The sequence below is a fragment of the Accipiter gentilis genome, chromosome 34 (genome assembly GCF_929443795.1).
Source record: "Accipiter gentilis chromosome 34, bAccGen1.1, whole genome shotgun sequence".
Lineage (NCBI taxonomy): Eukaryota > Metazoa > Chordata > Aves > Accipitriformes > Accipitridae > Astur > Astur gentilis.
Genome location: NC_064913.1, coordinates 3,372,113 through 3,399,275, shown reverse-complemented (window position 1 = coordinate 3,399,275; position 27,163 = coordinate 3,372,113). Strand labels below are relative to the sequence as shown.

The 27,163-nt window shown below is 37.6% G+C and overlaps 1 protein-coding gene across 3 annotated transcripts in view; it reads right to left on the bottom strand.

The window, feature by feature from the left end:
- The window catches only part of LGR5 (leucine rich repeat containing G protein-coupled receptor 5), a 94,514-nt gene that overhangs the window by 29,851 nt on the left and 37,500 nt on the right, over positions 1–27,163 (bottom strand). For 2 of the 3 annotated variants that reach the window (XM_049792006.1, XM_049792007.1), the window contains exons 2-4: positions 25,439–25,510; positions 10,636–10,707; positions 8,942–9,013 (exon numbers count right to left, since the gene is read on the bottom strand). In XM_049792006.1, coding sequence (XP_049647963.1) covers positions 8,942–9,013; positions 10,636–10,707; positions 25,439–25,510 — 216 coding nt within the window. Of the gene's footprint in view, positions 1–8,941; positions 9,014–10,370; positions 10,452–10,635; positions 10,708–25,438; positions 25,511–27,163 lie in introns of those variants that run through there. The other variant, XM_049792008.1, reaches the window with a different exon arrangement.

Genomic DNA, 27,163 nt, shown 5'->3' with positions numbered 1-27,163 from the left:
TTTCCAAATATAAACCCACCACTGCCTATGTAAACAAAATACACAACATAGACAGAGAAGGAGGAGTGCTGTAATATAAATGAAATTCTAGGTAGTTGAATTATTGTTTAAATAAAGCAAGAAGCTACAATGATTTGTGCTGCAGGTCCTATAACTTGATTACATATCCTGCAAGTGCTTGTAAGAAGTACTGCCTCAAGTACTCTTTGGTTATCTAATCTTTTTAAAATTTCCAAGTACCATTTTCCCTCTTGCAGATATTAAAAGGTTTCAGCAGTGGTTATGTTTCCTGTCATACTGTAGGTAATGCACACTGATGTATAAAGCATTGAACATAATCGCCGTTTTCAGCCAATTGTTTTACATGTGTTGATCAAAGTTTTGGCACTTCCAGAACTAAACCCATTAACTCACAAACAGGACCCTATTTAGAATTGAAAATAGATAGATAACATGTGGTGAGTTTGAAAGCTGCTATTATATTCCAGAGGGAGCCAATTTAGGGAAACAGAAATACTTGATTTCTTCTGATAGGCAGCATGTAAATAAAGCAGCCAGTATGAAATTCACCATGAGCTCACTTAAAATGTCCAAACCTTTCAAAGCAAATGCTTTGTGGAGCTATGTGGACTGTATCCCACTGGTGCTTCCTGTGACATACTGCAAATGCTACAGCCATGTGCATAAATTATGAAAAGATATTATTCATACAGAATTGTAAACAGGACTCATTTATTGTTACTCTAAAATGGGTGAAGGTAGATGTTTGAAAAATATTTGATTTGCATTTTTTGATCAATTCAATATGACTGGATACTTAGTTTTATGCCACTGGTAGGTTTCTAAGGGAATATATATTTTTTTTTTCCTTTTTCTGAGTTTTTTCTCATGAGCAAGCCCAGCTACAAACTGGATGTACCCTGTGATCATGAAATTCCTTCATGTTCTGTTGGGAGAGTCTTGCTCATTCATTCAGGGTTAAATCAATGCTAGATATGGGATCGGGAAGGAGGTTTCTCCCACATCATTCTCCTCTCTGAAATAAACAGCTATTACATGGATTGTCTCTTCTTGCAGTGGATGAGGGCCTGAATATAATGAAAGGACCAGAAAAGAGGAGAGCCACAAAGACAGATAAAGAGTCAAGGACAAAATGTTTCTTCTGACATTTAAGTTTAAAATAGGAGAGGTAAAACCAAATGAAAAGGAGCTATACGTAACAGGTAGGGGAGGCAGAGAAGTGAGAGCACACGAGGACTGATTTTGGGCATGGTGGATTAAAGAATCTCCTTTAAAGAGGCTCTTCCCTCTCCTACCACCGTCCTCTTCTCCTGACCTGGCTCTGTTACATTGGGAGCCACAGCGGAGCCTCACCACAAGGTATGGGTCAATGATGGATAGGGGCTGGGGACATGGCCTGTCTGGGCCTCCCCACATATAACAGGCAGGAGCAGTCACCTGCAGCCCCACCATCTTTGCTAGCATGTGGTGACACGGACCATCTCAAGGGTTTGTTCACAGGAGTTTGACTAAAGCCTCATTTAAGTAATGGCAAGTGACATTGAAACTGGCTCTGAAAAGTGGGTGTAATGAAAATATAGCTGGCTATTGTGAGCCATGTTTTTCAAACATGGCCTTTTACGCAGGATATCCCCTTCAGTCCACAGGGGAAAATGATAGGACTATTGTAAAAGCTTAATTACAACACACCAGCAGAGCAGTTCCCACAGCTTACTTTCATCTCTGCCCTTGTATGGGCTTCTACAGGACTGATACAAAGAACCCGGTATGGCAACAGCAAGACCAAAAAAAGAGAAGTCACAAGTCACAGTTTAGTAGCGTTTGTTTCTGTCCCCCTGCTCAGTTTTACATCAGGAGGTCTCTGCAGCTCTGGGAGTTTCAATCCTTAGTGTTTCTCTTTGTATCCAAACATGCTGCTCATGCTTGGTTAACCTGCATTCCAGACGGTGGGCCAGGATGCTAGCACATTGCATAAAGCAAAACCAGCCAATTGTAATGCTATGTTTATACAAAGATTGGCTCTGATACTGTGTACCCTCAATCCCCACAGGTGGGAGAAAGTGGGAGCCAGCAGGAGTTGTTGGGTTATCCTAGGAATCTGGCTGCAGACTCAGATCAGGAATCCACAGCTAGACCGGCACATTTGGTGTGGCTGGGAATGCTCCCAGGTCCTGCAGCCAACTGGCTCGGAGTGGCGCGTGTTATGCTGGTGACCTCTCCTCGCCTCCCAAGCAAGGTGGCTGTATGCAGGGCACCTACTGGGGACAGTCCCAGGGGCATAAGAACTGCCAGATGGCTCCCGGGAACAGTTCACGCAAATGTTATTTGGCACGGGTCAAAAGTGTGCCAAGGACCCTGTTAACGGTGCAGCAGGACAGACTGTCATGGCCGGTGCCTGGGAGCACTCTGAAGCACTGTTTGCTTTGCTAGTCTGGCTGTAGCCACAGTCTGTCACTGTGTGGTGCCCAGGAGGATCTCCTTGGAAATCTAGGGTGAGTCTCTCTACTGCTAACCACTCCAACAGCGGCTTCTTGTCCTCCTCTCACACCTGGTGTACGTCCTGGCGGGCTTCAGCCATGCAGGATGATTTTTGGCTAGCAGTTCTGAGATTGAGAAATTTGTCTGTCCCTTACAAATGTGACAACCCCCCCCCCTTTTGAGATTACTCAGAAGACAGAAAAGAGTCAGATGCCTAGTGGCTTCTACTAGATGAAAGAAAACATCACCCAGTGGCCTGGAATTGCTGATCTAGTTCAGCCTATTTGCACCCCACTTTGAAAGCAACTGGCCCTACAGATGGTTGAGTTAGGGACTGCACCCAAAAAAATTAGTAGCACATACATTTTAGGGAGCCTTGCACCTCTGTCTTCCTCCCAGCTGCTTATCAAGCTAGAAAAGTGTGACTGAGAGAGGTGGTCTGTGATTGTACTAGTGCTCCATGTTTCAGTCACTCTCGTGTTATCTAGTGTGCCCCTTGGCTCTAGTAGCTCGGATGGTTAAGATGTGCAATAACATGAGCAGACTGCAATGGTGAGTTTTGAGACATCTTTGCGTATGTGTACAGACACCTGCATGGGTACACACAAACGTGATTTAAACTGTGGGAAATTCCTCCTCAGGGAGTTTGTGGGTACCTGTTGAGGTACCGGGTTTCCTCAGAAGGATAATGCCTTCTGTAGGCTGCATTACCATGGGGTGTGACATGGAAAACCACAACTAAAGCTCCTGTCTTTTCATGAAAACAGTTCTCTTGGGAGAATGTGATTTCATCAAAGTTGTATTCTCTTTTAACTAAAAATCAGGATTATTAACACAAGCATCAAACCGGAAAAAAAATTGTTTAAAGTTAACAATTCTGAAAAAAAGGCATTTAGTTTCAAGCCTTAACTGGAAACATTTCAGAACTCTGTGCCCTCAAAGTCTTCAACTCTTTGTTCGGATTAAGAATGGAAACTTCTCTTGTAATGTCAAATATTTGGAGGAGTAGGAAGATGAAAAATCCACTTGCTGACCTGTTCCAGCCAGGTAATTAAGAACATCCAAGATGATTTCTAGATAATCTTTTATGTAAAACTCGGGGTCACCATCAGCTGCTCCACAAATACCAAAATATCTTAAAAATAAAATCTAAGTGATTTACAAATTCTGTTAGGAAATTTAAAACAAATTTCATTGATATTATTTTCTTGTTCCTTGTGAAGTCAAATTAATTTGCTTCACTAAATCCCAACTTTGCAGGTTGTCGAGGGAGAAAAGATAGTTTATTTTTTCCCTCTATCAACGGTTTCCAGCAATTTGGAAGATGAGCTATGTTGTATTCTGCCCTATTTTCTACTATTAAAGTAAAAGTCCTCTTAAATTTTACAGGAATGAAAGCAGGTGATACAGTAAATAATGCTTGCTTTTAAATGTCCTTCATGACCGGTTTGGCATGGGCAGTGAGATAGCACCCAATGTGTTCTTGGTTTTGACTAGTTCTGTGTCTGACAATGCAGCAGTAAAAGCTGCTCATTAACAATGATGTCTAAACAAGAAAATAAATAGGGAGTGAAGTTTCATGAGTAGTATTCACTGCAAAGGATTGCTTTTCCATCAGCAATGCCAATTACACCTTCCTCCTTTATTTAGCAACATTCGCAAATGGAAATCTGCAACTTACCAGTTGCTAGTAATAAAAAATTTGTGTTAACATGTTTAGGGAAAAAATTAAAAAAAGTTATTGATATGTCATTGCCTGCTTTACCAATCCCTTCTTGTTCAAAAATACTTAAATTATATGCCAATTCTGGTATATAAGGGATGTCACTGGAAACTGCAGGACAATCACACTGGAGGAAAAAAAGATACCTATTTAAACAAATACATACATTAAATGAAAAAAGTTGGACAGAAAACAAGCTGTTAATTAATAATGATACTTGAAAAACAAATCAATATACCATGTAAAAGGTTTTTGGACCATACAGGTATATTAAAAATCACTAAAATGCTTGATTTAAAAGCAGAATGGAGATGTTGATGCTGTGGGAAACACAAAATCCAGAGACCATCTGCTTATAGTCAGTTTTAATGAAACACATTTGCTCAAGGTGAGTAATAGGGAAGACAGTATTCAAGTGACACTTCAGACCCTGCTGCCAAGATCTAAGTAGTGACATGTCAGTGATTATGTGTTCCTCCCTTTCAACCATGGTACCTGCGAACATATTTTCCTCTTTTTGGCTTAATGGAAATAAATGCCATTTGAATCACTAGGACTAGTAATCCAGATAATTTGTATTCACACTAGTTTTCAGAGGAAAATTATAGCCCATATAATAAATTGAAGATATCCTTATGCTGAACTTGGAGATGAAAACCACATCTCAAAATCAACAAGTTCTGGTTACTTCCTTAAATCCTCCTGCCACAAAGGGCACTGGAGTCCTACACAATCATTGCTCAAGCTCTGGTAGCTGAACTCATTTATCAATCAAAGTAGCGCATCACTGTTGTTGACTATTGAACTACAAAGACTTTTATAAAATTAGAGAAGTGTTAATATTGTTTAATCTTATTTTTTCTTCAGTGACAGAAAAAAACATATTGTTGTTTGTTTGTTTTGAGGCAACAGTATAAAGGTTTTCTCATAGATTTTTGCTGTTGGAAGATGAAATTCACAAATCTTAGGCTTTTTTGGTTAATTGTTTTGTGGCCATTTCTTATTTTATAGTATTTATTAAATAATGTCTGCTGTCTGAAGAAGACTGATCTATTCTAGAGTTAGGTCAAGCCTTAAGAAATTTATGAATATTTAGCACTCAAACTTCTCACGCCATTTTGCATGGCAGCAATATTACAACTTGAACAAGAGAGTGGAAGAAATTGTTGCTCATTCCTGTTCCTGCAATACACCAGTTCTTGTTCTGTGTGCCACATGCCATTTAACATCAATTAATGTATCTATCAATACTGATACCTATACTGTAATTTTTGAGCCTGGAATTAGATAATAAGGGGAGCATATTATCCAGAAATACCTTTTTGTGCAAAAATATGTGATGAATTTGCATGATGAGTGAACATGGAAAACTTGTGTGTGCATACATATACCCATATATGGTGCATGTACACACACACAATTATATATGTATACTTATATAAAAATGATTTTGACATAGTCCTCTTCACATTGATTAAGGTAGCAGTTAGTATGGCCTCAGTCCTGTCACTGGTTTTCAGTTTTTTGCATCTATACTAACCTAAAGCAAAGGGTTAACCAGGCTTTCAGGAATCATGCCACCTGCATAGTTAAACATAATAAATACAAGAAGTTGCTATCTTACAGCTATTGCCTTTGTGAAGGCTTTTAACCTCTTAATTACACTCTTGAAAAGACTCCTGCTATTTCAAAGGTTTCAAGAAATAATTCCTATTGTAAATCGAAAACCAATGCAAGAACCACCTTGTGAGCAGAAAATTCCTAGACTGTATGAAACAAGAAACTGAATCTGTGCACACCTTCATCTGACAGGCACAACCCCATTTAAGCAAACAAAAGAGTAATAGTTTTCCTTTCCTCAAAGAAGTCTCTTTTGCTGGTGATCGTCTTTCAGGTGAGTAGCTTTTCTGTACAAACCCGTATCGTTCCATCTTGGGTCTGCTACACAGCTGTCTAAAGGTTTCCACTGACCGCTCCTATTCTTCCTCTGTTTTAATTCTGTCACAAAATATCGGTCCTTTACATAGACTGCACAAACTATGTTTGGTTTACTTCGTCAACTTCTTCACCCAAGGAAAAAAAAAATTTGCAACAAAGTCTGAGTGAGACTGTCATTTTGTTTAGAAACTGTGCTGAAAATTCAACAGTCTCTTTCAGAGCAACAAAGGAACTCTTGTTTGCTTGGCTTATCGTGTTTTGGTCCAGAATATGTATACAGCGATGTGATCTCAGCAAGATTTTTTTTGTTTGTTTAGCAGAAAGAAAATCTAATATAGTCACTAGACCAGCATTTTCTCATGACTTTTTCAAAGATCAAAGGAAAGAACTGTAACCTCAAAAGTATATGGCTGAGATATTTCAGTCTGTCTGGTCAATAAAGAAAAAAGGCACTGACCAAATAACAATTATAAGATAATTAATTCTTAGGGCTGTTTAACCTTTAGGAACCTTAACAAATGCTTTGTATATTAAGGAGGTAAATGTTGTTCAAGACGGACATAAGAACCTGGGAGCTAATACAGTATAATGTGTGTCTGTGTAGTGGTAAGTTATACACAGATGACATAATTTTGCTGAAAATCAATTCATTTCATTAATTCTGTTATTCAGATTTTGGCTGAATTGAATGTATGCAAAAGATGTTAACCTTCTGGTGGAACTTCTTTATATAAAAAAAAAGAATAGCACATTCAACACAGTACATCTCTCAACCAATACATCTTAACCAGACTGGATAGCTTGGTACAGATGCTCACTCTATCCTTGTCATTGTTAAGACTTTTACCAGTGACATTGGTGATCAGTGCACACTGTAGCAACATTTTTTGTGATAGTTATTTGAACTTCCAGACTGACTTCCACATTTGGATCTTGGAACTTTTTTGGAAAATAATTTTATTTCAAAGTAATTCTGTGAAAATATAAGGTAGTCAACTAAAGCACACAGAAGAGTCAGTTGACATTTTCTTCTGTCCAAAGAACCTGCCTGCCTATCTTCAATCATCTAGATATTTTATGCTGCATATTCAAAATCAGTAGGTCCTTTAGAAAATTTAGTCTTTTTTTTTTTGCATCAGGTGACAATGAAATTCTGTGGATAATTCAGAAACATACTCTATTTACTGTGTCCTGCATTGAGACAGCAAGAGTGGCCTTGTGGTTGCAAAATGTGACCTGCAAGTGCAGCAGAAGGAACTCATGATACTCAACTGACTGAACAAGAACATGGCAGATGAATTTCGGTATAGATAGGTGTCAAGTGAGGTACTTAGGGAAAAGGCAATTCAAACTTTACATGAAAAACTCTTGAGTAGCTACTAACATCCTAGAAAGAGGTCCCACAGTTGTAGTAAGTATGAAAATAACAGGTCAGTGTTCAGTAAAGGTTAAAAAAAATTTAAGCAAAACAAAGCTTGGGGAGTTAGTAGGAAAGCGAACAAAAAAGCATCCATAATTCCCCTCTATAAATCCATGGTGTGCAAATTTAAACATGCTGTGCAGGTCTGATCCCTCCTTGACTTGTCTCAAATCATATATATGAGAACTGAAAAAAAGTTCAGTAAGAGTGAGAAGAATGACCAGAGGAAGGGAATAGCTCCCACATGAGAAACAATCCTATCAGCCTACATCTGAAAAACATGACTAACGGAGATACAACAGAAGTCTATAAAATCTGGCATACATCAATAAAGAACTGCTGTTTCCACTTTCCCCTGATGCTGCACTTTGGGGACATCAAATGTGGTGGGAAGTTCCAAGTAAGTAACAGGAGCTACTTCATCATGCTACAAAGGGCTAGCCAATCAGCAGATACGCTGCCACGAAAAATCATGTTATGTTGGCTCAAAAAGCAGTCATACAAACTCAGAGAAGAAAACCCTTTAAGAGCAATTAAATTCAAAGAAGCCACCATAGGCTCAGTGAGTCTTTGAGTACAAACCTCCGGCAGGTGGGACATTTTACCAAAGGAGTATTACTATATTCTTTGCTGGACCTTCTAGTTTTCCTTTGGCATCTGCTGTTGAAGACTGGATACTGGTCTAGGTCAGCTTTTAGCATAACCTGGTACAACCATCCTTATGTTACGGGGCAGAAGCACATAAAAACAATTTCATTCATACCACGAAGCAGCCAATCCTCACTCCTTGTCTAGAGTTTTGGCAGGAGTTCTGTTAAAACTGAAGCTTGTGGACTGAGTCAGCACAGCACAGTCAAGAACTATAAATACGGAGACCTGCCTGAAGCACAGAATATAATTAAGCATCCTCTAGTACACTTTGTTACATGAGTTAATAGTGTTTTCCATACTGCTTAAAAAGAAAAAAAATATGCCAAATGAAAAAAACCATGGGAGTCATTTGGGGTTCTTTCTTTTCCCCAGTAAAGAATCTTAACAAGAAACCATGGGAAAGACCAGTGCTCAAGGGACCATATTCTTCTTGACAGACAGAAAGCATTGCAGTGCAAGGAGTGTCTTCTCAGATGGTAAAACAGTTTATAACACTGCAAAGAAGCTGCTGCTGTCATGAAATTACTGGAATGAAATCAGTCACTTTTGATGTTTAATTGAGAGTACAATTCTCTTGAAAAGCAGCTCAAAGAGAGTTAAAAGAAAAAGTTGATTCAGCACATTATTAAGTGATATTAACAAGTAGTTAATAGGTAATCACATATTACTGTTCATGCAAGGTTACAAGTTCATTTATCAAGTATACTCACAGAGATTGCAGGCTGCGCAAGTTCTGGAGTGCTTCAGTAGGAACCTGGCGTAGTTGGTTATTCTGCAGCATCCTACATTTTGAGTAGCACAAAACCCAGAATCAACACAGTAAAGATATTTTCTTTCTATTGTAAATTTTCCTCCAAGCTTACCTCCTTTGTACTGGTTCTACTTCAAGATTACAAACAAAGGAAAGCTACACAAATACTCTGTTCCTCTGTCCCTGTCAAATGCCAGTTCTCTTCAAAGCAAACAAATACCTGTAGCATATTAGCTTTGTTAACAGCTACACATCAGCTTTGAGCAGGATTTTCAAAGCAGCTGAAGAAGTTAAAAAAATAAATCCGATTTGCTTTCAATAGTGCTTGAGATCCTAATTGCCTCCAGTGATTCTCAAATTGTCATCCTCATGTACTGATTTTGTTTTCCTTCTGAACTGCTGCAGTTTCTTATTCTGATAAAGCTGTGAAGGACTGACTCTTGAAATCCTTACTTGGGCAAATGCTGCTATGGCAAACAGAACTTTTGACTGTATCAGAAGTTTATGATTTGGTTTGAATAAAATTCTACCTCTGTAAAAACTGCTGAATTTTTCCCAATGAAATCAATTTTCTCAAATGGAAGTTTTCTAGCAATTACCTGACAACTTTCTTTTCTGAAATATCACATCACTTAGCTTGCAAAGATTGAAAAATCACTTTTCATTCCAAAAGAATCTTTTCCTCCCTTTGAATATGGTTTCATTCACACCACCTAATATCCTTGTTTGGACCAACTCCTACATATATAAAAGGATTCTGTGTGGGTAAAACTGAAGTAGTACATACTGCCTTCAAAATAAGGCATACTCGATGGCACATTGTAAAATAAATCATTTTTGGCAAGCCTAAATCTCCTTAGGCCAACAAGAGCTACAGCTGGCCAACTTAAGAGTAGATGGAGTGGCAAGCTCTTCATACTTCTTTCCCACTTACATATTTTTTCAGCAGAGCTTTGTATACTCTTACAGTAGCATCTGGCTTGGCTTGATGCTGCCTAGGAGGTTGGTGTTCTTGCTAATAATACAGCTTCTTGAACTTTACATAGGCAAAGATACCCTCTAGTATAAATATTATGAGATGTGGCCTGCTAATAATTTTAGTAACCATATGTACTGTCTTATTACTCCAAATTATACAGGGTTTTGTCATATTTTTCATAATTTATCTTATAGTCATTACATTGCAAAGAACAAGATATGAAATACAAACTGCATTTTAAATTACATGGCGTTCTATAATAATGTTTTTTTCCCCCTGGCTCTCAAGAAAAGGAAAAGGCAATTTACCCCCATTTTTGTGTGATCACGAAAAGTTCACTAAGATTTTTAGACTTGAAATCAGAACTTTTGAGACAATTAAAGAAACTATTAACCAAACCAATTTTTACCTTTGATATTGTACAGAGACATCTACTTGATGAGCAAGTTGTTTTTAGAATGCCATTAATGTTTTCCAACCTTTGTGTTTAGGATATTTTCTATATGAAAAAACAAAGATTTAATGATGTTCATATGTATCTTCACTTCAATTGAATTGTTCAAAATGAGCTGATCAAAATATGTAATTTACTTGATCAAAACTTCACTGGTTAATTAGTTCCCTGGAGCATTTAGGAAATCAGAAATATATCAAACAACACACAGTTTACTTACAGCACTTTAAGACTGAAAAGGCCAGCAAATGCTCCCTTAGGAATGTATGTCAAGCCATTTCCTGCAAGACGTCTGCAAAGTTTGAAAAAGGAAAAGAGTGAATACTTTTTCTCTTCATGTGGAATTAATTTGGTTGTTAAAAAGTGCAACACAGCTATGTTTGAGTGACTGATGCCAGAGGCAGTAGTTTAATAGCCTTGTTTTGTCATTAATACACTTTTAAAAGCAAAAAAACCTGAGAAGCCGTTAACTGTACAGTTGATTTACTGACAGCTGGACTGCAGAGACAAAATGCAATTTCATTGCAAATCGAGCTTATGGTTTAGAATGCACATGTTCTTTTTAAGGATTACAGCAATCTCAGCAACTAAAATACAGATATACGGACAACAATTAGCATCACTGGATTTACAGGCATGCACTTTTGGAATTGTGCATGTATGATGTCTGTGAACATTTAACTCATTTGCACTAATATAAAAATATATCCACATAGTAATGGCCACAGTTCATTTTAAAATAACTACACATAAAACCGCCGTACTGGTGGAATCATAATTTTTCCTGTGAGCAGATGTGTAATAGGTTGGCATAAAGTGTATTTGCTAAAATTTGTAGGGCTTTTTTCCCTACTTCTATTACGTATTCCTTCTCAGAACGCCTGAAAGTATTTTACAGACCTATATGTAAGTACAACAAATACTTCTGTAAAGCATGTTAACTCTGACAAAAAAAGACCGCATTCTGTAAAGTTTATGCCTAGGAAAGATCTCATGCATTTAATGTGAAATAATGGTATTTCCATGTTCCCCATCAGTGCATCTCCACAGCATCTTACATTTAGCCTCCCGACATCTCAGGTTGGCATGAATGTGCTATGATACCTGTACCCTAGCTGGAAAACTGACTGGCAGGGGTCAGATTCCCCGTCAAGTTACTTCGTGTCAGTAGAGCCATAGTGTCTGCTCTTAGCTGGCAACAAATGCACGTTGATATGATGTAACCCTCTTCTATTTGCAGACCAAGTTAAGCCAAGTGCAATTGATATTTTCCATCAGCTAAGATACCGCACACCAAAATTGCAGACAGTTACCACAGACCAGCTGATGTGATAACAGAGTTGACATTTGATTTGGCCTCTGGCCCCTTAGGAAAGACCACAGGACTAGATCCAGAAAATGCCTTAGGTACCAAGCTGGCAGAGAGGAACCTACAGCACTGAAGTAGACACCAGGGTTGCCAGTACTGTTCATGGCAAAGGCTGGGTGCTTATGACTGCAGTCCCAAAGATCCAGCACTGACTGGCCCTTCAATGCAGTCTTCCTTTGGAGTTTAGTTGCCTCAAGCTAACTACAGGGTCCTGAGCACACCTTCTCCTTAGACACCTCTTTCATGCAGAAAATAAAAATATAAATTGGGCCATAAAGAAAGAAAACATGATTCTAGATCCCAGCTCCAAAGACTTTTCAGGCATTTCCAATTTGTGGAAAAGGCTCTTCTCTGTACACACACACCTGCTGAGCAATGTGACCTGTAACTCCAAGCAAGTGGCTCTACCTCTCTCTGTTTAATGAATTTAATTGTGCTCTGCAGAGGCACTCAGCTTCAGACAGAGCTGCTGAGCTTGTGTCTCACTTTGGAGTACACTGGAGTTTGCCGTTCAGACATCTGAGAATTGGGCACGCGCACCTGAATCCCTGCAGGCAGACGAGTGAACCAAACCTGGGTCACTCTTGCTCCAAGGTGAGGCACTCACAGGCCGAGTCTATTTTTTTTTTCAGATGTGTGAGTGGCTTCTCCAGCTTCAGCTGTCATTCTGAATGAAAATGGCAATGACTTTTGGGTTGTTGCTGGATCAAGCAGATGTGTGCTAGGTTAGGCACACCAGACTGGGTCTCTGAAAGTAAATGCCATTTGTGGATCACTGACTAGTAGAGGCTCAGGACCTATCGAATGCTGATCTCAGTTTACGATATGATATTTTGGAAGGAATTCACCCCCACAGCACCCTTTTGATCTGTTATTTTAATGACATGACCGGACATGAGTCTCAACATGAGCCTGGCATGAACCAGAAAGTGAGGCGTCTGCAAAACTTTACTGGAAAAAAAGTAGGTACAGATATTGAGGTTTTCACTTAGAGCTGTAAATTACTGCTTTGAGTGTCACATGGAAAGCTTGATAAAGAGTAGAGAACTGAACTAAACCCACATGTCTAAAGACTCAAGCTGGTGCTCTTTCAGGCCACCATCCCTTCTTTAAGTGTGGCTGTGTTGCGGCAATCTTCGTAACTATCACAATGCAAACTGCTAAACACACTACATGTTCATACCGCCTGTTTGAACTGGAATACTCTTCATAAAATGGGCCAGCTGAGAAAATCAGACCTGTTTAAAAGCTCCTGGAGAAGGCTCTGGCAATTACCAAGCACGCTCCTCCCTGCTGCAAATGCAGGACTGTGGCAATTTAATTGGGACACTATGCAGCTTTAAAGTCTTGTTTCAATGTGTAATACTCACTTTCACCAGCTTCAGAGCATCGTCATGGCTTTCGGTGGTAAGACTTAATGTTTGGCATTTTTTGAAAATGTACTATCATAATTTTAAGACATTTTTATGGCAGCTGTAATGTATATCTAATATATTTAGAATGAAATACCTAAGGACAGAGACACACCTATACATGTACATGCGACACGTCTCACTGACATTCAGGATGGTTTTAGTGAGACTGTACTGCATTTGAGCTGTCTCTGATGGCTAAAACTTTTCCATGTAACTTTTTTCCCTGTTTCCTTTTGTGGCCAGGTCTTCTGTCAAACTGGCTTCAGGAGAAGATTTGCCAGATTAAACTGCTGTCATTCTGACTGTAAGTTCCATCTAGCCACCCACAATATACCGCCCTAAGAGCCTGACCCCTACGCATGGCCCCAGCTCCAACACCTTTTAGAGGAATATCCAAAGCTGACAGACGGTAAGTTGTAAGCGAGGGATGCTGAGCCATGTTCCTGAGCTGTTCTGAGTGATAGTTTTTTCCTCTTTTCTTTTGTTTTGTTTCAGATTCCAACCCTTGTTTTATATTCTGCTTCTTTTCCTTCTAGATCACAACTTCTCAATTATTAAATATGTCTTGTACAAACACTTTAGACAGATGAAACCACATGTTAATCTTTTTTGGTAGAGACAGCTTCTGCATTTACTCCTTATGAGTTTTTCAAACCTCAGGTCATTCTTGAAGTTCTGCTTTGAATATTTTTGAGTTTGGAAAGAGCGCTCACTAATTTTGCAGACAGTGATTAATGCCATCTTATATAATACTCCTCTGCTTATGCAGCAGCAGATCATGCTCATCATGTATAGCCTTACAGATTTCAGTAGAGGGCTACATCAAATATATCACAAATGCCAAAATACATGTATGCCTGTCTAGTTCTCTCACGAAGCAAACTGACCATGTCAGAAAAGGTAGACATCTGGCAACAATTATTTTCTATGTAATGATGTTGTCTGACCTTCAGTTACTATATTAAATTCTTTCTCATAATGCCCTTTTCATGACTTTCTGTGGAACTGACTTCAGGCAAACCACCTATCTATTCTCAAGACACTCCATGGCACCCTTCTGAACAGTGGCACAACAGTAGCATCTTCCCAGCTGTGGTAGGTGTGTGGTTGGAATTCCTCAGCATTGTGGTATTTGGTAAAAATCAGCAAAAAATATTCATTTGGATCATTGCCTAATTCTTCTAATATTCTTGGATGAAAGTTAGCACATCAGTTCTTTAAGGCTTGCTGCAAAGCTCATTAAGTTTGGCTTATTTGTTCCTGACCATTTTTAATACCTTCCTTGCAGCTTTTTCCTGCTATTACTGTGTTTCTGTGCTCAGTCTTGGCATAGAGGAAAATTAATCCCCCTGTTGACACTACAGTATCTATGAAGTATCTATCAGGGTTTACTCTTCTCCACCTCAGGGATTTTGTTTTCCATTACCCTAAATTATTTGAGGGAAGCTGCCCAGTATTGTACTGAACTTTGGATGGACTTTGGGTAGTGATTTTACTCTGGATGGGTAAATATTGCTTTCCCTGAACAGATGAGGATGGACATACTATCTGTCTTTATAGTTCAGCATTTACTTAATGATTTCTGAGAGCTGGAATGAACTAGCTTGTTTATAGCACTTACATAATGAGCACTTACCAAATGGCTGGCTTCTATTGTTTGAATGACTTTGAATTTGAATTTTAAAAAGTTATTTATTTCCAGCACTTCTGACGTTATTTAAGGAATATCTCATTTAAGTACATTCAGGCTCAAATGTATCACATCTCTTTAATGAAAAAGTAATCAAAAGTACACAGCATTTCTGATTTTGGACCATACTTTTGGAGCTATATTATTTTAGAACTAGATTCTACCTACACTGCTTCATATAATCTTGCAAATTAATGGAGGCTGGAAAAGTTTATGCGGAAGTGTTACCACATGCTATCCTCAGTACCTGCTACTTGCCACTGTTGGAGTCAAAATACTATGACACTTTTGGCTTAAGCATAGACTAAGTTTTTATACTACTGCATGTTTCTTTCTAAAAGATGTAAAATAAATGATCTTAGAGAAAAGCACATTGCCTCCATTCTTTTAAATGGCAGCATTTTATAAAATATCTTTCAATGGAGTTCAGTCCAGCTGGCAATTTCTGCTCACTGTTGGAATAGCTGCAGTGCTGCAGGTCAGGTTCATGGCCTATGGCTGGATATAAGAAAAGGTGGGTCTGGGCTCTCCTTTGAGTGTTCCCCACCTGTTTACCCTTTTGGTGTATTCTGACCTCTCCTGCAGTGTCATAGTTCTGAGAAATGGTGGTCACCAAGTCAGCAGAACATTCCCAAAGTCAACATAACTACTGAGACACCCACAGAAAGCTCTGAAAATGATCAGAAACTTTTTGTTTTCTTTCGATTGTTGCTCATGTCTGAAAAGAAAAACTTCATTCCTCAGCAAGAAGCAAATAAACATGAAGTTGTGACTGAGCACAGTCAACTATTTTCTTTATGTTTCTAGTACAATAATTTTTCTTCACCACCTCAAAACTGCTTTGTATGCGCGTGTTTTCTGCATCAGGACAAGCCTTGCCTGAGTCCGAGTGTCTCCTCATTACTTGCTGGGGTGGAAGGTGAACTTGAAACACTGAAAAGTCTTCTCTCTACAGCTAACAAATTGTGGCATTTAACAAAGAAAGCACCTCTCCACTTACTGTGGAAAGAAGCCATGGCAAATCTAACCCAGCTATTCCTCATTGTCTGCAGCAGACAGTGACAATATGATATAGGTAGTGAGTGCTTTTCTTATTTGCTTGAGTAAGATCTAGTCCATCAAATGCTGAACAAGCACCTGTAAAGTATATTTCAAAATCTAGCAGTATCAAACCTATAGGAAGGACATGAAAGGAAGATAATAGTCTCCTTTGGAAAAAAGCATAACGTTTCCATTAATTCATATTCATGCTGTGTTCTAACAGGAATAGCACAACAGAATTTTTTGGAACAAGTTACTGATCAAATCTTGCAAGGTGCTGAAATGTAGGAGAATAGATGGCACTCTGGATCTTGGGGTGGCTCAACATATGACAGGAATAAGCAGTGTGAAAGGAGACAAGCTCCACTATTAAGAAGTGAAAATCCAGTGAAATCTGTCATAATTCTATTTCAGAACAGATACAGTTAAGTAGAACTTCATTACACTCAAATTTATGATAAATATATTGGACTCTTATTATTATGCCAGTAAACTATAATAACAATACCAGACTGACTCAATGTTTCTAGACTAGTGCCAGTGCATGCCCTTTAATACAGATTAGATTATATATTGTTGCACCACTTGCGTTCCATTATATTTAGTCACTCCACATATACTGCAATACCCTATGCAGAATGTAATTGTGAATGCAATCTGAAATCATCCTTCAGCTGTGCAAAGATACTGAGGGATTTCTACAATAATAATTCTGTGAACTACTATCTTACCTTGATGTCCCTTTGACTTTGCATTTTACTTCTGTTCACTAACTGGTTTGCTGATTTTATTTAAAGAATGAGCAAAGACTGCACATGCTAAGAGAATGCTATCCTGAATTTGGTTATATATATATATATATATATATATATATATGTATGTTTAAAGATGAGTAGGTTAACATCAATAATGTCACAACTCAGTTTTATATTTGCCTGTTTTCTTGGAAAACAGACGTTTCATTCCTCATTTGCTACATTATATACTATGACTAACAAACTCTCCAGACAGAAAATTGAAAAGAAATAATATAGAAGAACCTAGAGACTGATGAAAAAAGTCTTTGCTTTTGTGAGTATAAATTGAAAGTACAGAAGGCCTGAGCCAGTGAAAAACTGCAGCAGTTGGGACAGTTCTGATGCTATGTGGTACTAACCTTCGTGAATTTGGTGCTAAACCACTAGCATGCCATGTAGAAGATTCCATTAAAATTCATGTAACCGTGAATTGTCTTTTATACCTTGGGTACAGATAAGAAATTCTCTTTTGTAATTTGAAACTTCTTTCTTAAAAGCCTGATCCGCCTCTCTAACTGCCATAATTGCTCTGAATAACTGATAAAGATCCGTGGTGAAATCTTAGTCTCATTGATGTCTGTGGAAAAATTTGTGCTGACACAAGTAGAAATAGGACTCTCATTTGCATCCTCCCTTAGTATCGTATTTGCCAGCAATTTACTCTTCTCTGAGGAGTTGTACCAGTAGCATTAGTACCAATCCTAAAACTATTACCTGCATTTCTAATAAAGGAAATGGCTGTTTGTGGAAGAACAACGTGGAAGTATAACAGGAAAACATAAATGTTCAAATCTTTTTCTAAAACAGCTTGTTCTGGATATAAAAAATTGCCTCTGTTCAAGGAAGAATTACCAATCTTTTGCTTCAATTTTGTTTCCTGTCAAACTTAATCAAAGATACACAAGCACACAACTACAAATATATTTAGTCCAACTATGTAAATATATAACCAATATATATAATTTATATATTTCTATGATGATATTTTTCTTCAGCTTACATATACATCCGTAAATAGGTAACAGTAAATGTTCTTGCTTCTTACATCAAAAAAGCTTTGACAATATGGATACTCATCAAGCACTTATCCAAACTCAACTAAAATTTCAAGGTAAGAGTTTAATTTGATGTTTATTAGTGATTATTCTTGGGCCATTGCAATAGAAACGTATGAATTAACAGAAGATTAATTACTGTGTTAATTATTAGTTAATGAATGGATGATATCAACATATATATTTCAAAATGTTTTTGAGGAATTACTTTGTTAGACTAGGAATTTAAATGTTACTCTGTATTTTAATTACCTTTTTATATTTCAATCTGTCATGTTAATTAAAACTGTAATCATTATAGTAATATAAAAAGAAATGTGCGTCAAATGATATATTAAAAAATCTGATGCTCAGAGAGATCAAAGAAGAAAATGTAAAGATATTCTCCTTTCTTTAAAAAAGGGGAGGGGAGTGTGCAAGTTGTAATTGTGCTGTATATTATATTTATTGCTACTTACAGTTTAGTTGGAAATTCAAATATAACACAATCTGCTCTTGCTTTAGGGCCTAATTGGCTTTTAAAATGCATGTGCCAAATTCTCATAGGGTGTAAACTGGAATAACTCCAACTGACCTCAAGCAGTTGGAATGAAATCAGTGTGCATTTGATCTTGAGCTGGCTTTGATAAAACAGATCATAGATTTTTGTCAGTTAAGGATACAGTCTAAAATGTACTATTTCTTTCTCCACTTACAAAAGGCAGAGACTCTTTATGCACCTGGCATGAGTGCTAGACAGTGCTAAAGACAACTGATCTTTCCCTTCATGAAGCTGTCCGTGGCCAGTGCTGAGAACAAGCTGTTTTGCTCTCAGCGCTGCAGAAGGCAGCGTCCTTCTACAGGGCTCCAAGAGGACGCTTCTGCTAAACAGGCAGCCAGGTACCTGCCTTCTGATGGCAGCAAGGCCAGCTGTCGGGAGGTACTGCAGCATCAGCCAGGGAATCCCACGCCGACCCAGCAGTGGATCCCAAGGATAACTTTACTTCTGTGTTTAAAGAATGCTGTCACCAAATCACTACTCCCAGAGTAATCTTAAATTTGTTAAAATTCCTGTCTCAGTGTTTAAATGTTACAGCAAGATGCAGCAACAAATGGTGGATCATATAGATCACACTTCCTAGGCTGGGTCTTCCAAGTGTCATTTACACTTCCGATGCTGGTTTTTGTTTTATCCCAGTAGTGCCAGTATCACCAGAAAGGGTAAGAACTAACAGTAATAATCATTAATAACAGGAACTGGGTGAAGTGTACTGCAGTACAACACATTATGATCAAACTATCAATAAAGAAAAATGTGTTAGCTGTTTTGTCATTCCTGTGTGATAGGCAAAGGACACAAATTGCGTAGATCCAAGCTTCAAGGTTGCTACTGTTTTCTGAGTAGTACAATGAAACAACACCAAAGAATTACTGGAGAAATTACTGCTACTCCTGTTTGGAAATTCAAAAAAACAACTCAGAGAGAAGAAGTTGGTTTTACTGTGCTTGCCAACCTATTAGATATAAATGTGATAGTGGCTGAATGCTTTACCCGTGAACCTAAACAAGTGGAAAATTGAACAGTGTAGGTATCAGAAGCGTTCACTGCACTGAAATCAAGCAGTCTACAAACAAGCTGAACTTCCTCCGACAAAAAAGGAAATTATTTCTGCATACTTGCTGCTGCAGTACACACGGAATGTATAAGACTTAAATTAAAATCCTGCCTCAGGTTCTACAGATATATAGCACGTTTAATAAAGCATCATTTCACCTTAGTTTAATTAAGTATAATTTCACTATCTGTATTGATCGCAAAACACAAAAAGCTCTTCCTATGACTTTTTTTTTTGATAGTCTAAACTAGTTCCTAACGAATATTGCCGGATAACAAATTACAAGTTCCAGAAAGCATTTACAAGCTACAAGCCAAAAATAAACTTCAACACACACTCAGTAAGAGCAACGCAGCAGCACTGACAAGGTTTCTTGGATATCAACCTAGAACATTTATTGTTTCCGCCTGCATGCATATCTTACTCTTTTCACTTCTCTTTTATCTTCTTCCTTCCCCCATCTTTTCCCCTTCTGCCCCTTTACACCACAGATGCACAGCAGTTCTCATGTCAAGGTTGCTCCATGCAATTTGCATTAACATTTCCAGAATAATTGTCTGTCAGCACAAGCTATTCAACAAGCAATGCAAGTAGCTCTGATTTAGTAAGGCATTTGCTCTGTTGTTTCTCTTTTTTTTTTGTTCCTCATCTTGTCATTCTTGATAAGACAGCAAAAAGGGCAGTTTGGAGGGTGTCAGACTGACACAACCACATGGGAGAATTCTTTGTTGTTGCTCACTTTGGTGGCATCAAAGGGACAGCAAAAAAAGGCAGTGACAGCTCCAGAACATCAGGGCCATTGTTTTGTGAATGTAAAGGTTACAAGTTGTTTTTCCATACAGTAGGAAACTTCTGCGTTTATATTTGTTCTTTTCTAGGTAATCAAACTAACTGTGTATGCAAAAACTACAGGAGAAAACTACTGTAATTGCTTCCAACTGATTAACTATACAAACATCTTCTCACTGTTTTTACCAACGTACGGTTAATTTCAAAATGACCACTGCACTTCCCTCCATCAGGACTTTGAGTGTCTCCCTGGCTGTATTAAAGCAAAGTTGGGGAGCCACAGCCCTGAGTTATCAACAAAGTCTGTCTTATGGCAACAGAATTTACAATGTGCCATGGGCCACCTGCCTGGCTGGTGCCGGGTACCTCTCACTGACAAACACAATGTATCGAACACAGTGGCATAGTCTGATCAGATCGTCTCTACATGTATGCATGTTTGAAGTGAAGAAACCAAATTCACAATTTATGTGAAGAAATCGAATTCACAACTTGCGTGTTAGATTGTGTGCAGCTCTGAAATTACCTATGGGATTGTAAGTCATTTAGCAGTGAAAGTTCTTGAAACTTTAGCTGACAGAAGTGGCGCAAGCCAATTTCCACCACGAACAGCTCCACTAAAACCTGCTGTGCAAGAACTGTAAAACATATTTAAGTGACATCGGAAAGAAGCATGTGTGGACAGTTTGAGGCCAATAGATACTCTATTTTTACTTTTTCTGTGCATGTCAGTTGCAGGTATTTTTACTTTTTTTGCCTTGGAGGTTTTTAAATCTATGCAGATTAATCTTTGGGAAAGATTTTATTATTTAAGCATCCTGTCCAAAGATTGTGGAAGTAAATTACAAGATTCCCCCACTTTCTCCAGAAAGCTTTGGACTATGGCTGCAGCAGTTTCATGTTTTATAATAGCTTACATAATAGCGAAAAGTACAGAATCAGTTTTCAGTGCTGGCCATAATGTGCCTGCACCAGCACAAAAATAAAGACTGTACGACACCCCAAGAGTTAATGCTCTCAGTTTTCAAAGATGTAAATGACCAGAGAGCTCAGTCCCACCACTCCAAGTCAGTGGGGAAAAGAACACCTAATTCCCATTAACAGCTTTGAAAACCTCTTTGTAGGAAGAAAGAGCAAACAAAGAGAGAAGGGAAAACAATAAATAAGAACAGATGGTAACGGATTGTGTCTGGTAATTTAGGACTTCGTTTTCATGTATACAGTGGCCTCTTGACCACTTCTGCAGTGTAAAGGGATTTCCACACAAATCATGGTGAGATTCACATAATATGTCTGTTTTGTATTGTATCTGTAATTCTGCACTTCAGTATTGTAGTAAAATGAACTTTTAAAGGCACTTCTGCCTGAGTAACTGCTGTAATAATACTGTGATCAATTTGAAAAACTTTGTACATATATTTAATTCCCTTCAAGGTTATTTTAAGAAATAACATGGGTGTCAGTAAACTTTCTTGCACCTGTATGTAGGTTGCAATGCATTTAAGGCGGTTTCATTGCTTGATTTTGTGAAATGGAAGTCATTTGGAACTGTTTTACTCTGTAGGTAAAATAATTGTAATAAAACAGTCCTTTGTTGCTGTTTTACTAAAACACCTATTTTAAGTTGCTGAAAAATAGCAAGGTACTAAAAATCACTTGGAGTTTTCTTATCTGTGGAATGTTCCAGTGTTTAAAATTAAAATAAAAGTCTTATATATGAGCATGTGTGGGTGTGTGTTCATATATTTATGCATATGCATATGTATATATGTGTGGAGATATATCTAGTTGGAGATATTTGTAGTTAGGTCTGATTAAAATAGTTTTAAATTATTATTGGCTTTCTTCCTCACTCTTGATAGAGACATTAATTTATAAAATGAAACAGTTTCAGGCACTGCTTTGAAGTATTCTTAATCACAAAATGATATGTCTAGACTCAGATGTAGTTGCCTCTTAAACTCTTATATAAGAGTCCCACCCTAGGTAATTCTTTACACTTTTTAAAAAACCTTTTTTTCATGCATTACTCTAACTTATTGCTCTATTAATATGGGCATTCTATATATATTGCACAATGACACACATCTAGAAATACTCCACATGAGACTGAGTCTTGGACTCAGTCATACCGATAAATATCTGCAGTTATTTTGAATTTATAATGAAGAATTTGACTTAATGGTGTTGTACAAGTTCATGCAGAGCAACTTGCTGATAATCAAGCAGCTGAAGCATATTTCTTTCTTAGTGGGAGTTCCATCATATGCACTTTAAGAGAAAATTAGGCCTGAAAGGCCCATCATTTTCACAAATAAAAGTTCTTGCTCAAGACTAAACTTTTCAAGAGCTTGAACAGTTCAGTTTTCAAATTACCACAAGGTTTTCCAAAATTTTTAGAGGAACACGCACCTCAAAGATACAGCATAGTTTCAATATGTTGTACTTCAGTGATCAAACTCTTTAGTTAAGGATAAATACCAGGCATGATCATCAGGATCACAAGAATGCTGATTGCAGAGGAGACTAATCATGGTTGGAAGAGTGAATCATATTCAGCCTAGAAGGTCAGAACTGGCTGAACAGACCTGGCTTATCCATCCTTGCTTTGGAGTCAAAACAATTGGTTTAACTGTCTTAATAAAATCGCTGTTCTTTTGTGGTAAAGACTTATCAGTATTGGCAAACCAGGCACCTAGGGCATAACATCTAAGCTAAAGCTCAGTGGATCAATTGTTAGCTTTTATCAGATTTTTGAGGCAAACCTCTAATAAAGGGATTAGTAACACTTATTTCAACACTAAAAAACCCTAAAAAATGCATTTTAAGCTCCTGTTGTTGTATTTCAAAGAGCAGATAGATATTACTAAGATGCATTTTAATTTCATGGAAACATTGCTTTGGTATAAAGGTCACGTAATATCTTATTTTTACAATGTCTGCGTTATGGGCCAAGTTATATTTTGCAATAGTCCCCTTCAACTAAGCAACATAAACAAAACACAGAATTCCCAGGTAAGCTGGGAATAAAAATCATGTGGCAATGCCTGGATGGGCAAAATAATTTTCATATGTACAATCATTGCTCAGAAATGAACATATGAGAGCATGGGAACGACAATGGCTGTTACCCTTTACTTCAAAATTTAATATCCAATTCCCTTTCCATTGTCTATATTTTTTTCTATGTAATACTAGACTGAATTGTATTACATGCCTCTAAACACTGAAGAATCTCTCAGCACAATGGGTTTGAATCTGCATTAAGAAGAGGTAATCAGTTGCCTCACCTCTTCAAAGACTTCAGTTTTCTATGCTTCTTTGAAAATTCAATAAAAACTGGAGGGTTTCACAAAACAGCATCACAATGAGAAATGGAAACAATTGGCTTGTGTGAAACAAATGGAGGAGCTGACCGTATATGTAAAACAAAACATAGTAAAGAAATAAATATTTTTATGATACTACCAGCAATGAAAGACTGGAATTACTTAATATGGAACAGAGGGTTATAAGGATAACGGTTTAATATTTCCGGTGGAAAAAGTAGGCCCAGCACAAGAATAAGGTAAGAACACTTTCAAAGGTCTTTATCAGGAAGATGAAGTAGACTGCTGAACAGTTTCTCAAGCAGCGATGCAAGTGTCACTATTTGGGTCATCTAACTTTGGACCATAAAATGAAAGAGTGAAGGTAACTTGGCTTAATGTATTAGAATTTCCTTCCAGGAAAAGCCCAAACTTCTGTTTTTCTTCTTTTCTTTAATGGCTGGCGAGAAATCATTGGGTTGGAAGTTTTTAGTAGGGTTATTACAGTTGACAGATTGGACAAGCAAACACAAACAGGATGCAAAAATCCACAAACAGGTTCTTTGTGGCATGATTCACTTCATACACACTTGATACTGTTAACACTTGTTGTGTGACATCTCTCCTTGTTATGTCCATATCTGTACATTATTTGAAAGCTGCACCAACAGCAATACAGATAATGATAACCAAAGACAAGAAGTAAGTAGAGGAAGAGAAAGAATTAAAAGAAATAATGCTTTCTAAATACAAATGCTACCACTAATAAAAATAAGACAAGAAACGAAAATCTGCTTGCAAATAGGGTATTGTTCAAAGTTAGCATACAAAATGGTTTTAATTTCTTGTTGGTTTTTTTTCATAGATGCCGGCTGGAAAGACCTGGTGGCAAAATTCAAATGAGCGATAGCAAGGACAGCAAAAGTTGTCAGTGCAATACCCACCTAAGTTGCAGAGGACTGTACACATTTCATAGCTTAAAATAGACCACGTCTTTGCAAGAAGGGCAGCACCATGAATTTGCATATCTTACATGGGTTTTATGGTGTGTTAGCAGCTAAACATTCTATAAATAAAGGAGGCCTTCACTTTTAAAAACTTATAAACCACGTTTCATAAGAGGCTGGATGCCCAGACAATTCTTTTAATCAACTTTCAGAGTTACTCATGCAGGTGCCAGCTTTTTCCCACAAGATCTATGGTGCATCAGTTACAGATCCTCCATCACTCCTCAGGAACCTAGATTTTCTTTTAAGCCTGGGCCATTATAACTAGGGTCACTGCCAAATCCAGGTCTCATGAATGCACAATACTTTTCACTTTTGGTTAGTCACCATCGCTTCAAACCAGCGTTCCTCTTTTGATGTTGTGCTTGATTAGCTAGTTTTCGCAGTGTACTTTTTCCCCTCAGTGAACGTACTAGATAGCGTAACTAAGCTTTTTGCAAGATTCTGCATTTTACAGTCAGCCTTCAGGGATGCTAAATTTAAGAGTAAGGAAACAGTAATTAAAAGTGATTAGGACAAGAAGCCTTGATACTATGAAATGTGGACTCAATTGTCCTTGACACAAGCAGAACAAGGCAGCAGGTTTTGGTTTTGATTATAGCTTTACTTGCGATTTTAATAAACATGAGCCAGTATTCAAACTTTTAATATCCTGCTGCTTAACTATTTCCAAAAAGCAATCCAGCTCTTTTAAACAGCCCTTGTTTAAAAATTTTAATTTGTTTGGCTCTGTCTCTGCTTAGAGAAGTTGTAGCCTCACGGTAACTCTTTTATAAGTTCACTTCCAGAATCACAAGCAATTGGTTTTTTTCAACTAAGTGTTTCCGCATGTGCCAAAAGTGTCAGGCTGACAGCTTTCCTGCACCGTTTTATCTGGTTCCCACAGTAAGTATGAGAGACAAACACAGGAATGTGTCTAGTGCTGACTATGCCCATCAAGGATACAATGATACTTACAGCTCTTCCAGGAAGCGGAGATTGTGCACAGGGTTTGAGGGCAGCTTAGTAATGTTGTTCATACTGAGATCACTGTAGGGGAAAACAGACAGAGACTTAATATGGCATGCCACAACTGTGGTATCCAGCTGTTCATTCCACACATTTTTAAGTACTACATTAACAAAAATTAGTTCCTCTGCCAGAACTGATGAATCATTATCTAGTTAGCACGTTAAACATTCTTTCATATGAACACAGCTTTGTCAAACCAAATACAGGCTGTAGCATGTTCCTTGTTTCCAAAGATTTTGGAATGTTTTATCATGCTCTATAAATCAGCTGGAACACTAAACAACCCTTTTAGTCTACATAATTTTAATAAACCACTGTACTGTATTAAAATTTACTTGGAGTAGTAAAGGAAAACTACTATGATTTTTGTTGTTGTTGTAGCACTGTAGCACACTTGGTATACTGAAGTAGACAAGCAAAAGTGTACAGATATAAACTATCTGCATCATTCTTTACTTTTCATGAATATGGGAACATTTTGCTTTTGCTGTACAACGTGCTGCATGGTCGTACTGATCTGCCTTGCCTTACCTTAGACTCATCAGGTGCCCCAAACCCCAACTTACTTGAGTCAAAGAAATGACATATTTTCAAATAATAAACATCCCCGTTTTAGAGTGCTCTTTTTTTGCAGGTTCTCAAATTGCATTAAAGAAGTGAAATGAACCATAAAACAAGGGTGTAATGTGATCCTGCTCTGTAGCACACTTCCTGGTGGGGTTCCACGGTAGTTCCTGGCACAGGAAACAACCAGCCATATCAGCTCTGTCAGAGCTCATTCAAGCTATGTTTTAGACTAAATTTTATAAAATACCTTTTTATTCTTAACATGCTTTTTCATTGTTTTCCATTGTCTTCCCCATGCCCCACAGTACCATTATAATTGCTTTGCATTAAGTATAAAAACTGTAAACAGACCACATAATAAAATTCTGTGTGGAAGATACGACTTACGCAACTACATCAAAATTCCTGTAGAGAGTTAAATAAAAATATTGGATGCCTGCATATTTTATGCAAACATTATGTGATAATTTAAAACTCCTCACTATTTAAAGATATCTATATATTTGTAGAGGCCCTTATAGTTTCCAGCTACTTCAGGCAGTATTTAGATAACTTTATTTCTTCCAGCTGTTGAGAGCTTACAAGGTAAGTAAGTATCTGTACTTTGGTGGGTAGACATCCTATTCCTATTCCATCTACTTCTTATTACTCACAGTCTGTTTCACATTACAGAATATATGCTTTTAGTCAGCATAGTTAATTTTGATGTTTGATCTTTTGCTGAATTTTAGAATGTATTATCTAAAAACATACTTCACGTAGAGATTTTGAAATAAAGGAAATGTGTTAATACTTTACAACAATTATCAAATCACTGTTGGGTAAGGTCTCTGCATTCACTTCAAAATCAAGGTATAATCTGAGAACTGTGTACTTACTAAATTCATTCTTTACTGTAATACTTTATCACCCAATTCTTTCATACTGTTTAGCAGGTTATTACCCTTTCACTTTGATAAAGGCTCAAAGGATTTATTCTGGCAAAGGAACAAAAACATGGATTTATTTGGTGAAAGAAAAAACTCATCCAGGTAGTGAATCATATACTACTGAATATTAAGATAAACCCAACATTTTAACAATATCATTTTGATCGTGAGATTT